At 36.3% G+C, this 14,630-nt stretch overlaps 1 protein-coding gene across 1 annotated transcript in view; it reads left to right on the top strand.

Annotated features, from left to right (window-relative positions):
• The first annotated feature begins 1,176 nt into the window (after nt 1–1,176).
• MUC6 (mucin 6, oligomeric mucus/gel-forming) overlaps nt 1,177–14,630 on the top strand; it is a 62,446-nt gene continuing 48,992 nt past the window's right edge. The window contains exons 1-5 of the mRNA XM_042785145.1: nt 1,177–1,228; nt 7,094–7,156; nt 10,645–10,885; nt 12,387–12,513; nt 13,665–13,752. Coding sequence (XP_042641079.1) covers nt 1,177–1,228; nt 7,094–7,156; nt 10,645–10,885; nt 12,387–12,513; nt 13,665–13,752 — 571 coding nt within the window. The remainder of the gene's footprint in view (nt 1,229–7,093; nt 7,157–10,644; nt 10,886–12,386; nt 12,514–13,664; nt 13,753–14,630) is intronic.

Below are 14,630 nucleotides of genomic sequence, written 5' to 3'. Positions count from 1 at the left end.
ATGGTGAGGGGCCAGTTTTCAAGCAAAGGAATCATACCAGAGAAGGACAAAAGAATAGGAATCCAGGAAAGTAATGAATTACATAAAACAAGTATTTCATAGGTGAAACAGGAAAAGTTGAAGACATTCATATGGAGTGTTAATCCATACCTTTTCTATTTTATGGGGTAAGTTGCCTTCTAATTAGACTATTTTTTTCGTGACGTAATTACCGTGCTAGTGAAAAATAACAGGATCAAGCAAGTAAAGCTCTTCTTGTGTCAGTTCAGGGGTGGCAGTGATACAGTGCATTCAACATTTCACCTCTTATGTGGAGAGATCCAAGTGTTGTGACAGAACTGGAACTGATCTTTTGGGAAGTTGGTGGGAACTTGTCAGAGCTGCCAAAGTACCACGGTGCAACAGCCTTTCCCGTTTTGTAACACTGATTGCCCGCTGCCCTTAGCAGTGCTCAAGTGGTAGGCAAGAGCTTGCTTAGCTCCCTTGCAAACTCAGGAAAGAAGCTGCACCATGGACAGCCCTCCTTACTAAGGCAACTAGTGAGTTCATGGTTTTGTTTAAAAAGTCACACAAGGGAGAGATGAACACAATCAGGAGAGCAAATAAAAGTTAGTGAAAGAAGAGTTAATTAAAAAAACCTGAGATCTGTATCCCTTATCATTCATGCCTTACCAATCTTTTATCCGCAGATTCTGTCCAGCAGATCCAAAACTCCTGCACTCCATTCTTCAGCTTTGTGTGCTGGTCCAATATTTTTCCTCTCCTTATCAGATAGTTATCATAATTTGTGTATTATTTGTCCTTTTGCATATTGCTTTTCGGTATAATGCCAAATTTGTTCAGTAAATTAAGTTAAATTTGTCTGAGCTGTTACAAATAGAAGCCATTATAAAAACCTTGTAAGAATGATAACGAACGGGAGAAGGTTTGTGTTTCCTTTTTTCTTTTATTTCTAAATGCCATTTAGGTGTGTTGAACTTGATAAAGAGGAGATCCTGTTTGGCGGGTACTCTGCTGTTGCAATTTCTCAAAGCCATGGGATTGAGGGAGGGCACTGCAATTCTATATATAAAGCATCCAAGCTTGAAGAGGGCAGCTGAGAAAGTGGCAGCAGCAGCACTGCCCATTTGGAACGGAGGAGAGTACTGAAAAAACTCCCCAGTGGGGGCATGCATCATGTTTCTGACAGTAATACTGCTCATCTTCTGCAGTTTTCTGCAATCTGCTGGTAAGTCTAAGATGCCTGTCTTCCTCTTGGTATACTATTTGAAGGAAGATACACATGTATTGAAACAAAGTAGGTGACTCTCTTTTAATATTACAACACAGGTCTTGCTCTCCTTGACCATGTCCACCAGAATTAAGTTTACAGATTTTCTTCTCTCTCACTGCGTCTTAAAACACAACTGCATATTTGATGAATACATGACTGAAATAGAACTATTTGTTCTTAACTTTTTTTTATAAATGTGGTTAATGATTTGTTGGGTCGTTCCCTAAAACTGGTTCCACAGATACAGGGAATATTTTTTAATGGACTTATGTTGTGTTTCCAAGATGCTGAGTGCCTTCACCTTTCATATGTTCATTATGCAGTGCTCTGGTGATGTCATTGTGTGCTTCTGTGTAGATTTCCTTTGTTATGCAAACAGTAAAATGTATTAAGTATGAGATATGTGATGGCATTATTTGTTTGAAGAACAATGTGATGGAAAGAATCCTGTGCTGGAAAACAGGCAAATTATTCCAGTCTAAAAATTTTACACGACTCTTAAAGTATTCCTCCATATATTATTCATTGTAAATCCTTAGTCTTTTAAAGGGCACTGTCCTACTTTTTTGATCCAACCCATGTAAATATCAGGTGACTGTGTAATTTTTTAAAAAGACTTGACAAGTAAGTTCACTGACTCTGTAGCTACTCTGCTGTCTTACTCATTCCTCTCCCTGTAGTGTTTTCAGTGGATTCTTTGAGAGTGAGCCTTTTTTTTGCCATGGTTTGGCATTGCTTAAGATAATGGTTTCTTTTTATCTCTTCTGTATATTCTCTGTAATTATCAATTGTTATAGTTCTGATTTCAAGAACAGGTTGCAAGCTGCTAGAAAGCATACTTCACTTGCTTTAGTTTGAACAAAGTTAAATTTATTTCTTCTGCATTGTGTTTACTACATTTAATGAACCATATAGTTCAAATTGCACAAGGACACGTATTACTCTTAAATCACTGCCTTAAACTGTAGCACTAAAAAAAAAAAAAAAGAAAAAATATGCAACTCAACCTTTTTGTAGACTCTTAGGGCCAATTTCTAATCTCAGCTGTATTGTTATAAATCAGGTGTAACTCCATTCACTGTATTAGCGCCATTGTAACCAAGATCAAGTCAAGTACTGAACATGGGTCCTTACCCTAAATGCAGATGCCTGAAAGTTCTTAATGTACATGACTTCATCTGTTATATGAGTAGATGTATTTCTGTAAACACTAATATTCACAATCAACTGAAAAACTACTGTTGACCCTTACTCAGCCAAAAGTTTTATGGATAAACTTGGCACTTAAAAATAGGGCCTCATCTGTAAAGAACTGTTGTCTAGGATGGAATTTCAGTTCAATTTAAACATAAACATAAAAGTAAGGTCTAGACTTTGGGATGTATCAGTATTTTGGGGCCTTGAAACGCCATGTGACATTGGAGATTATGAAAACAAATAGAGATTTAATTCTCTCAAGTAAGATTTTAAAACCAGACAATTTTGGGAGGCATATCTGAACCATAAAAGGTTGATTTGTATGTTCTAAAACCAGCCAACATGCAGGATGCTCATTGTTTCAAACTCTAGATCCAAGTCTTGTCTCTTTACAATGTGATAAATCAAAGCAAAGCCTCCAATTCTCCTCTTCATGATTTTGCATCCAAATTCCATACCTTGTGTCTGTCTCTAAATAGAAGTGTAAATATTCATTGTAAGGACATATATTCAATGTGAAATATGATGGAAAATAGAAAACCCACTTCCTCTTTCCCTTGTTAACTCAAGAAAATCAGTAAACAAGCATTGGCCTGATTTAGAAAACCTACAGAAGTTTAAAACCAAATTAAAATTGTTAGTTCTAGCTTTTACTTAATAATAGATGCTGATTCATTGATTAAATTGAGGCTTCACTACTGCAGCTATTTCAATAGCCAAAACTGTGCATGGTTCCTTAAGAGAAGCTTATGTACAGTCATGATAATTTTTCTTACTAAGTATGTAATTAGGAAGTTACCTTGATTTTTGCTGTTCAGCCACGTTGTTTTGAAAGAGACAAAGGGAGTTAATAATTTCATATTGAAGAGAACTCATCATGAATATGTGAAATTAATTACTAGTATCACAGCTATGACTCTAGCAGTACCCTTGTTGTTAAATTTCATTTTAGGCTTATTTAATTTATTTTAAGGCTCTTGTCTTTTCTATAACTTCTGACGTTTCAACATTTCTTTTTGACCCAAATGAGAAGGTAAGAACTGAACTGGGAAGATAAAAACCGAACACTTCGCAGAACAGAAATCCTAAATTATTTCTGTTTGGGAGTACAAGTTCAGTGTTTTACATCAAATAGAAATGTTTTGTTTTCATTCATTTAGCTCATATGAAATACTTCGAAGTAATTACAACATAAAATTGTATTTTCCCAAAAGGATGTCTCACAGTAACTATAGTATAGAAACAAAATAACTTATTTCTTCACAGCAAATCATGTTCCTTTTCTGGATTCTGTTGCTCTCACAAACTACAGACTGACCACACAGAAACTGCACTTTGACAGATGTAATTCTCAAGGAAGTCAGGACAGTTAGAGTAGAGAAGGAATTGAAAGTAAAACTTCGTTTATCTAAGAAAAGTGAGTGTCTGTTTAAAGTTCTATTGAGCTAATGCAAAATTATTTCATGTCAACTCAAAATCATCCAATTTCTCGAAACAGAATACTTGCAGTAATAGTCAAATGTCAGTAAGGAAGATTTCAGTAGCTTAGAAATCTCATTTACCACTAGGACAACATTTTCGATGGAAAATTCCTAAATGGTTGCTAGATACAGCTTCTGCATGGGGCCATAGCACTTGCTGCATCTGCTCAGTCTGCCATTTCATGTGATTGTGAATGGTTAATAACATTGCCAGGATGATTTTACTAATCTCTTCAGAGTTAAGTGTGAGAAAAAGAATGTAAATTCTGAGAATAATTACTGTACTGTAATTAGTTTAATAGTTCAATCTGACAGGATACAGACTGATTGGCAGATAGTCAGCAAATGGCTCTGTAGTTGTTTTACTAGCTATTCTTTGGGCAAAACATTAAACTGGATTTCATATCCTTTGTTATTTTCAGTATAGCTCTTGCACACCTCCGTGTAATCCAGGATGATTATTACATTCCATGTTTTAATCTAAATACCAAACCTGCAGTATTTGTAGCATTTTGTAACCGTTTAACATGCTTAGACTTGTGAATTTTGAGTCTGAAAAGCTTACAAATAAGCTTTGAAACCAAACTGTTCTGATCTCAGAAATTTCTTCATAAGGTATTAGACTTTCTGCTTTACATCAAGCTCTCCAGATAGATCTCACTTGAAATAATGTTCTAAGCATATCTTCAATTCCTGCAAATTAAATATCCTCTGAAGGCAGCTGTTACACACTCTTAAATCCCATTAATGAAAACTGTTTGTAGTTTGGGATTAAACTTTAGCGATTGTAAAACTATTAAACCAACAATAATAGATTCTTGAACAAATGGAGATACCACAATCTAGGGGTTTAAAAAAGGCAACAACAGCTCTAGGTGTAAGGAATGTTAGCTCAATATCTATGCAAACTGACTTTTTTACTTACTTTTTTATGGTATACTTACTGTGATGCGTGGTTCACTAGGAGCTTGGAAGGAGAGAGGAAGAAGCATACTGTATTCTGGAGATGCCTCCTGAGTTGCAGGCTGACCATGGAGGTTGTACTGAAACACTGGCAAAGTTTCAAACAATTATTGTCCAGTGCTGGCAGATTATAGAGGACAAGGCAGCATGAGTAGGATCTACAATGATTTTCTGATGAGTGTGTCAGACAGCTGTGGAAGTTGAAGGCCATGCAGTGAGTACAGCAGCTTACAATTCAACAGCTCCTGAGATCATTTTGTGATGTTTCTTTCTTGTGGAAATGTTCTTGTTTAGTTTATCGAGAAGTTATTATGCTGATAACTTACTCCAATTTAGAAAAGTTATGTTACTGTGTACTTGAGTTTCACTTTTTCTTTGTAGAACACTGTCCTGTTGAAATGGACACAATATCTAGGAAGAAGGAAAAGGGGAATACACGTCACTAAACCTCTACCTTGGCATTTACACTGCAGATAGTCATCTGAAGTTTCCTTTACACCAATGGAGAGAAATAAAAATTTAGTGTATAATCCTTTTGTTCCATGTTCGACACATATTTTGCAACTCAAGCTGTACTCAGCAAATTTATATTTACTTTCATAGCCTGTAAGAAGAGTCTAGGCTGCTGGCTGAGATGAACATCATTTAAAGCTATTAGAACAATATTTGGGGTGGGAGCACTTCTGTCACTGAATTTACATCCTTGATTTTTTTCTCTTCTGTCTAGTTATTCATTGTATACAATTCCACCAGTGTAGTATTCTAACTTTTAAAATCTTAGATTAGTTTATTCAGATAACATCTTCTTCAGTAAGTATTATTTCAGAAAAGAACAGAGGCATAGTCTGATAGGGAATTTGGAGATGTGTGGATCTCAGATACAAAGCACAGGCATGTGCTGAAACTCTTATTCTCCAAATTGCCCCTTTGTGCCTTAATCAAGCCTCACATACAGGATAGAATCTCATCTGTTTTCCTACAGTCCTTGAGATACCACATGCTAAATATTACCTCACATTCAGCAGCACAGCATGGAATTGGCTAGAGAGTCTATCACAGTTGGTGAGCTCCCTAGAGACTTTTACTCTCTTCAGTATATAAGGAAGTGACAGAAGCCTGCAGAGCTGTAGTGTATATATAGGTATGTGAGTAGACTTGGCCTGGTTGATGTGATTAAAGAAACCTTCTGCCATAAAAATTTTATCTGTTTCAAAAGATTCTAAGCATATAATAGAGAATTATATGGTTTCTACAGGATATTTGCTCCTGCTCTCTAAGAAATACTGGACCTGACAAACGCTAAAAAGGAGTAGCACATATCTGAAGCACCCTCGGTCCTTTTTCTTACAGCTTGATTTGATTGTTACCATCCAGCTACTGACTCGTATGAGAGCTCACTCCATGCATGCAGCACCTCTGTCCCTGCACAGGGCTCACAACTTGCAGATTGGCTGTAGTGCCCCTTCTCAACATCTATTTTACTCTCTTTGCCCTTTGGGCAAGAAGCAAGCTGCTGGGCGAAAGACCGCTTGGGTATATATGAGGACACGGTGCAGTTGTGCACATGCAGCAGGTCTGGGTTTGTGATGGAAGAGGGACCATACTGTTCTCCACTTTAGCTAAACATTCCTTGGCTTCTCATAGCCAGACAGGCTTTGTGGAGAGGTGTGTGGAAGGTAGCAGGTAACAGCTTTCAGCATTCTGCCATAACATGAGCAGGAAAAGCAACAGCTAGGCCTGGGGATTTCCCTTTCTTCAGCTTCTTATGAAGAACACATGGGACATCATATTTCCCATATTTTCCCAGTTTGGGCTGTTCCCTCCACTACTTCTACCCAGATGGTGGAATAAGAATTCAAAAACATGAGGAAAGATTTATCCCACATTTATTTTAATGAGGAACATAGGATTTGAGGATGAAGTACAGGAAACCCCACATTGTATAGGATTCCTGGCAGCTTTTGGTAACATTTTACCACTCAGAATTTTTTATTACAAGCTTAATTATGTGGTTTTCCACTATAATTTCAATTCAGTTTTGTGTGGCAGGACACAATTCATATGTGCTGACCTTGCTTTAACTTGTACCATGTTTAAAAATAAATAAAATAATATACAAATATTCATCTTCCTTGCACTCAGAAGTTAACTTCTTTCTGTTGTCTTTTTCCTTCCATAGCTTTTGAAGGAAATTATCCACCCCACATTTTTCTCCAAAAACAGAAAGAATCTCTGCAAAGAAGTAAGTGCCTGACCTGGTATTTAATGTTCATGTTGCAACTATGAGTAACAACTACATTCAGCATCAGTTCTATACTGCAGAAGACACTGTATGAAACACATAATAAATATAAGTCCTTGCCTCAAGGAGCATATGTTTTAGAGCATTAGATTTAGAAATTACAAATGAAGAGCTTGTCTATAAAACGATGGTAATATATGTTATCTTGCTCTGGTAAGTTTTACACTAAAGGGAAAGTGCTTTACTGTCCCATGCTGAGGTTTGGACGCCTAAGGATAGAAACTGTGAGCAGTTTAGTAGCCTTCCACATTTAGAAATCTGTTATTGAGGCAATTTGTGTGATCTGTTTGATTTTCATTCCTGCAGATTACTGCCTAATATTATCTAAGAATTTAGGAAATGGATTCTTCTGATGATTCAAAATCCGGGAAATGAAATAAAGCTGATTCTTCATGTAGGCTATGTCTATGAGATTCTTTTAAAGATTTCAGGTTAAAACAAATTTATGTGCAAGTGAAAGATCAGAATATAGAATAGTTCTTCCTCACCTTTATAGCCAGCAGCCAGTGGGGAGTCAGGACATGGTCAGATCACTTCAACATCCAGCTGTGCCAGCTGAGGCTATTGTTGCCACAGTTTTGGTAGTTCCCCAGTTTCACCTTAACTCCTGCGAATGGCTTGTGTGCATGCACCCAAATTTGCAAGCAGTATTAACTCCAGCCACCTACTTACTGCAAATTTGTGCTAGTCCTTCTGAGTCTATGAAATACAAAAAGTAGTAAGATACTACTACCTTACTTGCTTAAAAATGTGTATCATGCCAAAGCACAAAACAATTAGCATGTCATAGCTTTACAGTACTGAAAATATTAGCTATCAGAAGTACTGTTAGAAAGGCAGGTATCATTAAAATGTTAACTCCTAATGAAAATGGGAACTTTTGTCAGCAGTGATTGTCGTATTTTCTGTTGCAAAGAAATTTCAGTTTAGTTCAAAAGGAGGCTGGACAAGTACTTGGAAGCCAGTACACAACGGGGTAAGCAGACAAATCTCAATAATCTCACAAAATCCCCTGAATTTAAAATAACTGTGGACTGAGAGAGTATCTGGGGAAGTATACATGATTGTCTTGATGGTACTCCTCCCTTGGGCAGTCTCTTAATAATCACTGATGGAAATAAAATGCCGAGCTGCATCAACCCTTGTTCAGAACCAGCACAACTTTTGCATATTCTTTTCTGAAGAAATGTGAGGCACTGACTTTTTAACTTAGATTTAATTCATTAAACACTTAGTTTTCCACATCCATGACAAGAATGAATAAATGTCATCATGCTAACATGGTACACCGTACTTTACAGGACGTGCTGTTCCACTGTTAAGACAAGATACAGAAGGCTATAAACCTTCTGAGAACATATAATTTTCATTAGATCCTTTCTAAAATAAATTATATGGTTTCTACAGGATATTTGCTCCTGCTTTCTAAGAAATACTGGACCTGACAAACGCTAAAAATGAGTAGCACATATCTGAAGCACCCTGGGTCCTTTTTCTTACAGCTTGATTTGATTGTTACCACCCAGCTACCGACTCTATGAGAGCTCACTCCATGCATGCAGCACCTCTGCTTAGAATTTAGCATTCTAAACAATTTTTCTATCATATTCTATTTATGGACATTCTTCCTAGTAATCCATAATCTTAATGTTTTATGTCAAAATACTGTGCTTTATTGTTGCATACTGTTAAAAAGCAACTCTATGTACTCCAAAAGTTGCTGCATTTCAGGGGTTGACATTGAAATTCTTAATCTAGTTTGGGGAAAATACAGAGGTGTAGCATAAAAAGAATTATATAAAATGCAAATTTATTATAATGAGAAGTATTTCTTTAGGCAGAAGAAGCGGAGAGTGGTTTGAATTAGGTGAATTCTCATTCAAAATAAGCATGGAGAAGCTACATAAAGTTCATACAAAGGTAAAATTAGTTGAGTACTTGTGATCAGCCAAAAAAAAATAAAAATTCAAAAATGCATCTCTATTTTCTGTCTGTTCCTACAAAAGGAGGAACGGTAGGGCATGGCTACACACAAATTAAAAGAAAATCACTAGATATCACTTTCTAAAAACTGAATTCAGAAAACAAATATATAATCTAGTTTAAAACTTTCCTGAGTTATTGACATTCCCATTTGCTATTTTTCTCTCTTAAGATTTAGATAAAAATGAATACACTGAAGACACGCCTATGCTTATAGAAAGGGGCACCTATTGCACTCTAATCATTGTGCAACCTCAGGTAATCATTCCTTGGCACACTCTGAAAAAGCTAGGGTTTGCTGGTCAGTGTCACTTAAACACAATATATTAAACTAGCTGAAATTGGGCATGAAGGATAAATGATAACAATTAGCCAATTCCTATTTTCCAGTCAGACGTTCTGGACAGCACAGAAGTATGGAAGAGGAGTGCTTTTTGCCAACAGGTAACAGCTCATTGAGAAACAGTATTTTCTACATGACCTGAATAAACCCAGTAGCATTCTGTAGTAATCTGATCACTCTTTAAGAGTAAAAAAAAATGGTTTGGCTTTAAAGAAGTGAATATAAATTGCAGGTAGACTTTGCTAAACTTACCTGATACTTTGTGCTTCTGAGATATATTCTAAGATACCTGAGTTTCATATAACTCCATAAGTAAAAATAATTAAAAATTTAAAAGTCATGAGCTGAGTCTGGAAATTTATAACCAAGGACATGATTTTATTTACTTCAGTAGTTCCATCAACTTCAGAGGGACTGTTCAAATGCTTTAAGTAGGTATAGAAATATTGAACATCAAGCGCTGGAGTTGTATCTCTTTTTTATGATTCATTTCAACCTCCTAAAATCTGTCCATTCAGAAGAAAAGCTATTACTCCTTAAAAATTAAAACTGATCGAAACACCCCATATATTTAAAAAGCTGGCTGGAATTTTGTCACACAAACACAGAGCCAAAAATGTGGGGACTTACAAGTTGGGCTTTGAAGACTGTCTCTGGATATCTAATGATCTGACTGCAATGAATGAATGAATACATAATGCCTTAGACAGCTTCATAAATGTTGTGCCTAACATGTTAAAGGTCTCTTCAGTAGCAAGCTGTCATCTTTGCAAACAGATGGAGCAGACCAAAATAAGAAGGTAAACCTTTATATTACCCACGGAGATGGAAGGGTCTTTCCCAAGCTAGGAAGCTAGGGAGCTCTCCTCTGCTTACAGTGACTAAGAATATTGCTCTGACTCCAGGTACTGTTTTACTTCCTGACTTGTGAAAAAATTCTGAGGTTACCAAAAAAAAAAAAATAGTCTAGGATATTGTTTACATAATTAATCTGAGTACAAACTTACTAGCTTTCCCTGATATTTATATTTGAAATGGCAATCAAAATGAGAAAATATCCTGTTAGGAGACCTAAATCCATTTTTCTCTTTCACTTTTATAGTCTTGAGCAAGGATTCCTGTTCTACCTGGGGTGGAGGGCATTTTTCAACCTTTGATAAATACCAGTATGACTTCACTGGGACCTGCAACTATATCTTTGCAACTGTATGTGATGACACCAGCCCAGACTTCAACATTCAGTTCCGCCGTGGGCTGGACAAAAAAATTGCGAGGATCATTATTGAGCTGGGACCTTCTGTTGTCACTGTTGAGAAAGGCAACATTTCTGTCAGGAATGTTGGGTAAGATTGTGCCATGAATGGGAAAAAAGGCATTTAAAGAAGGCAAGGAGCTATATAGAAGTTGTATTAAAGAAAACAACTTTGTATCGAAAATGAATTAACAAATTATGGCAGTTAGCCCACCTAACTGCACTCTACTCCCATTTCTTCCTATCAGGCATTCACACTCTCTAGATAAGTATTTCATTTGTAGTTATATGAATCAAGCTTACAGTACATTTGTGTAGGCAAAGGGATAAACTAACCTTCTCAGACCAAAACAGTTCTCACATTGAAACTACTGTCTGCTAGATACTACTAGTCTGATTATGCTTATCTCTACTACAAGCACAGATGAAACAGCTTATACCCTTTAGTAGATATTAGTTGAAATTCCTGTGTTTTGCTTAGAGTTTATTTGAATTGAGGCTTAGATAACTCTGAACCCTCTGTGCTAAAGATAACACATATGTAGGCTATAAGAGAAACTTTGAACTATACAACAAACAGAGATGTATGGGAGAGGCTTACAAAGAAGTCCTTGTCTATGAGACCACTGACTGTTCACATTATTCTAAGGATTACTGTGTCCAGAAAACAGCTGTTTTACTGAGGGATTACACTGATGGGAAACTTTGGGTTCTGCATCATTCGTTCTTCAAGATAAATTGCTCCCATACAAGGAAATTTCTCCAGGGAAGATTTCAGCATTTTTATCAATTAGGCAGTGTTGAATTTTTGTCTGTGAGTACGTGCAGATACGGGAAATAATTGACTGTGGATTGTCTGTACTTTATTATACTTGCCTGGGTACAATAACGATCACGACAAAAAGACCTATGCCTTAATTTAGCAAACTGTATTTATAAAAACTTCCTCTATTAGTTTATGTTCCAGGAAAACTGTATAAATCTATGGGCCAGACCCAATGACCTACATTTTATCTTTTTGTCCTACATTCACAAGAACCAAATGCGATGACTGACCTGGTTTAATGTTGCCCATAGCCCTGCTTCAGGTGGAAGGCTGGCCTGGGGAACTTGAGACCATCCCTTCCAACCAGCATTTCTACGATTGTATTACATATTTACTGGGCAAAATACTTATGTTGTTAGTTTGTAGCATTAGAATTCAGTCTCAAGGATGAAAACCTAATCCTGCTACAACATTCCCATTATGGATTTCTCTAACACAGTCTGTATTGTTACAAGTTCTTGAAACATATAACTATACCCTAACAAAGCCAAACCAAGTGAAGGTGCCAAGTCCTGTGCAAACATTGTCACTAGTATAATCACTATGCAGCCATCTCCTGGTGATTCTTCTATGAAACTGCTGACATTGCTTTTAAATCAACAGAAATTTTAATGTATCTTGAAATGTTACAAAAGAAAAAAAAATCTATTTCATGTTGCTATTTCAAGTACTCAGATTGTATGGATATTATATCTAAAAAAATGATAACTAATAGCTGCATGATACTGGTATGAGAAGGTCAGTTTCTCTTCTCACCTTACTACAGTGTCATTAAGTTGCCTTACACCAGCAATGGAATTCAAATAGCACCTTATGGACGCAACATCCGTCTGGTGGCCAAGCTGATGGAGATGGAGCTAGTTGTCATGTGGAACAATGATGACTATCTCATGGTTAGTAAAATGTTCTCATAAAGCAGAAGAGAAAATTCTCACGGTCTTACTGGAATGGCAAGATCTCTTTAGACTTAATTGGTGGTTTTTGCACATGTTTACTAGTTGAATATTTATTCTTCTCCTGCTTCTTCCATTCCTCTTGAAATACACAACTTTGCTTTATATAACTGCATGTTCCTTTCACTTCCAGCATTGGTAGTTAACTAAAGCCACCCATGTTGAGATTTGTGGATGCTTTTACAGATTTTAAACTTTCCTCGGGCTATTCCAGCAGCTACAGTGTTTCGCTAAAGGGATGCTGAAGTTGTTTAAACTGGAGTAGAATTTATTAGTGTATGCCATAGTTTTGTCATTTCTATTGCACTTCCCCTGGACATCTTTTGGTTTCAAACATATGGTGCTCCTACCAGCTTTTTTGTTTCTTTCTTTTTTCTGAATCTTTTCATGTTTTCCCTCCAAAATCCCTGATATTTTAGAGAAGAGGATACATTTTCTCAGCATGACCTGTGATATTAATGCCACAAAAGACACTGAATTCTAAGTAGGTAAGTTTGCTAAAACAGGAAGATTGTTATGTAATAGACTGGGAGATTTACCAGCGTTATTATCACACATGTAACAGGAAATGCTACTGTAATGGGTACACACTATAATCTTCATGTAGTCTGATTATTGCCTCTGATCTAAGGTTTTCATAATTCGTTGACTCTAGCCCGTAGTAATATTACCACTTTACCAGAGCAATAGATAAATCAATAACCATTTTCTGAAAACATATTTTCTTCCTATAACCTTCGATTTCTTAAAAGAACAAATTCATGCTCTGTCAACAAAGATATGAACAAGGAAACAGCATCGTTACCTTTTCTATATTTTCTGACTCCTTAGAATATTATCCTCCTTAAATTATTTGCAAATATAATCTTATTCTTTTATAAAATAAAAAATTTGTAATGATCACTATTTGCCTATTGGGGAAAAGTAGTTAGCGCTCCCAAAACTTTTCCTCCAATCAAATCACTGAAATTAATGAGAAGGATCACCTTTAATTGGATCCTTGAAAGGAATTTGTTTGAGAAAGGTAACGCTGCATAGATAATTTTACTTAGGGTGATCTTTTTTAAGTGTTTTGTTTTATTTTATTTTAGGTTTTGACTGAAAAAAAATACATGGGGAAAACCTGTGGAATGTGTGGAAATTATGATGGTTATGAACTGAATGAATTTGTGAATGACGGTAAGATGTAAGGATAGGTCAGATGGAAGGAGAACTAGTTAAACTGAGTCAAGGTGGAAATTTAATACTGTACTAACATTGCTTTGATTGCTCACTCAGTTTCAGAATTGAGTAAAGTACGCCCATAGGTCACCAACATACCTATCATATGATTATGCTACAGACTACTATGATGATAATGTTGTGGGTTCCACAGACAAGTAATAAGGACTCTTATATTTGAAACAGGCAGTAAGGATCACAGTCTCTCTCACCTAACTTTCAGAATAGTCTAGGTTCATAGCAAAGCACAGTAAGAGAAATGAGAAGCAAGAATAAGGTTATAATAAAAAGAACATAATGGACAAGAACATTAACAAGTAGTGTGTTCCAATAAGGATGGCTCTTTAGAACAAAATAGTTGGTGCTGAGGACTTGACATCTGTGTTTTGGGGGGTTCACTTCAGAGCCACTCTAATCTGGGCTGTTGAACTAATGCCCATTAGCAGTTGGAGCTTGTTACAAATGCTCTTGGAGCACACCTTCTGGCTTGGTTTTGTCTTAAATGAACTCTGTATGCCAGGATCACTCCATAATAGAAATCAAACTGTATGCAGTTGGGGTGTTTGGAAGAATTACTTTAAAAGCATATTGCTAATCTGAATTATAACACTACTGTGGAGACATTAAATTGCACAGTAAACTAGTCTCAGATCATCACAGATAGATGCAGTTTTCTATACACATCACAGAAAAGAGTTCTAAAAAGTAAACAATAATTTTGGGTTGTAGTGTATTTAACCCCACATGTAGGGGAAAATATAAGAATGGGGGATGAGGAGAACAGGCATAAATTAGAAGCTCATAAAATATAACACAGCTCACAGGAAACAGTAGCA

This window comes from Tyto alba, unplaced genomic scaffold, assembly GCF_018691265.1.
Source record: "Tyto alba isolate M040663 unplaced genomic scaffold, T.alba_DEE_v4.0 Super-Scaffold_8, whole genome shotgun sequence".
Classification (NCBI taxonomy): Eukaryota; Metazoa; Chordata; class Aves; order Strigiformes; family Tytonidae; genus Tyto; species Tyto alba.
This window is presented reverse-complemented; position numbering and strand designations above follow the sequence as displayed.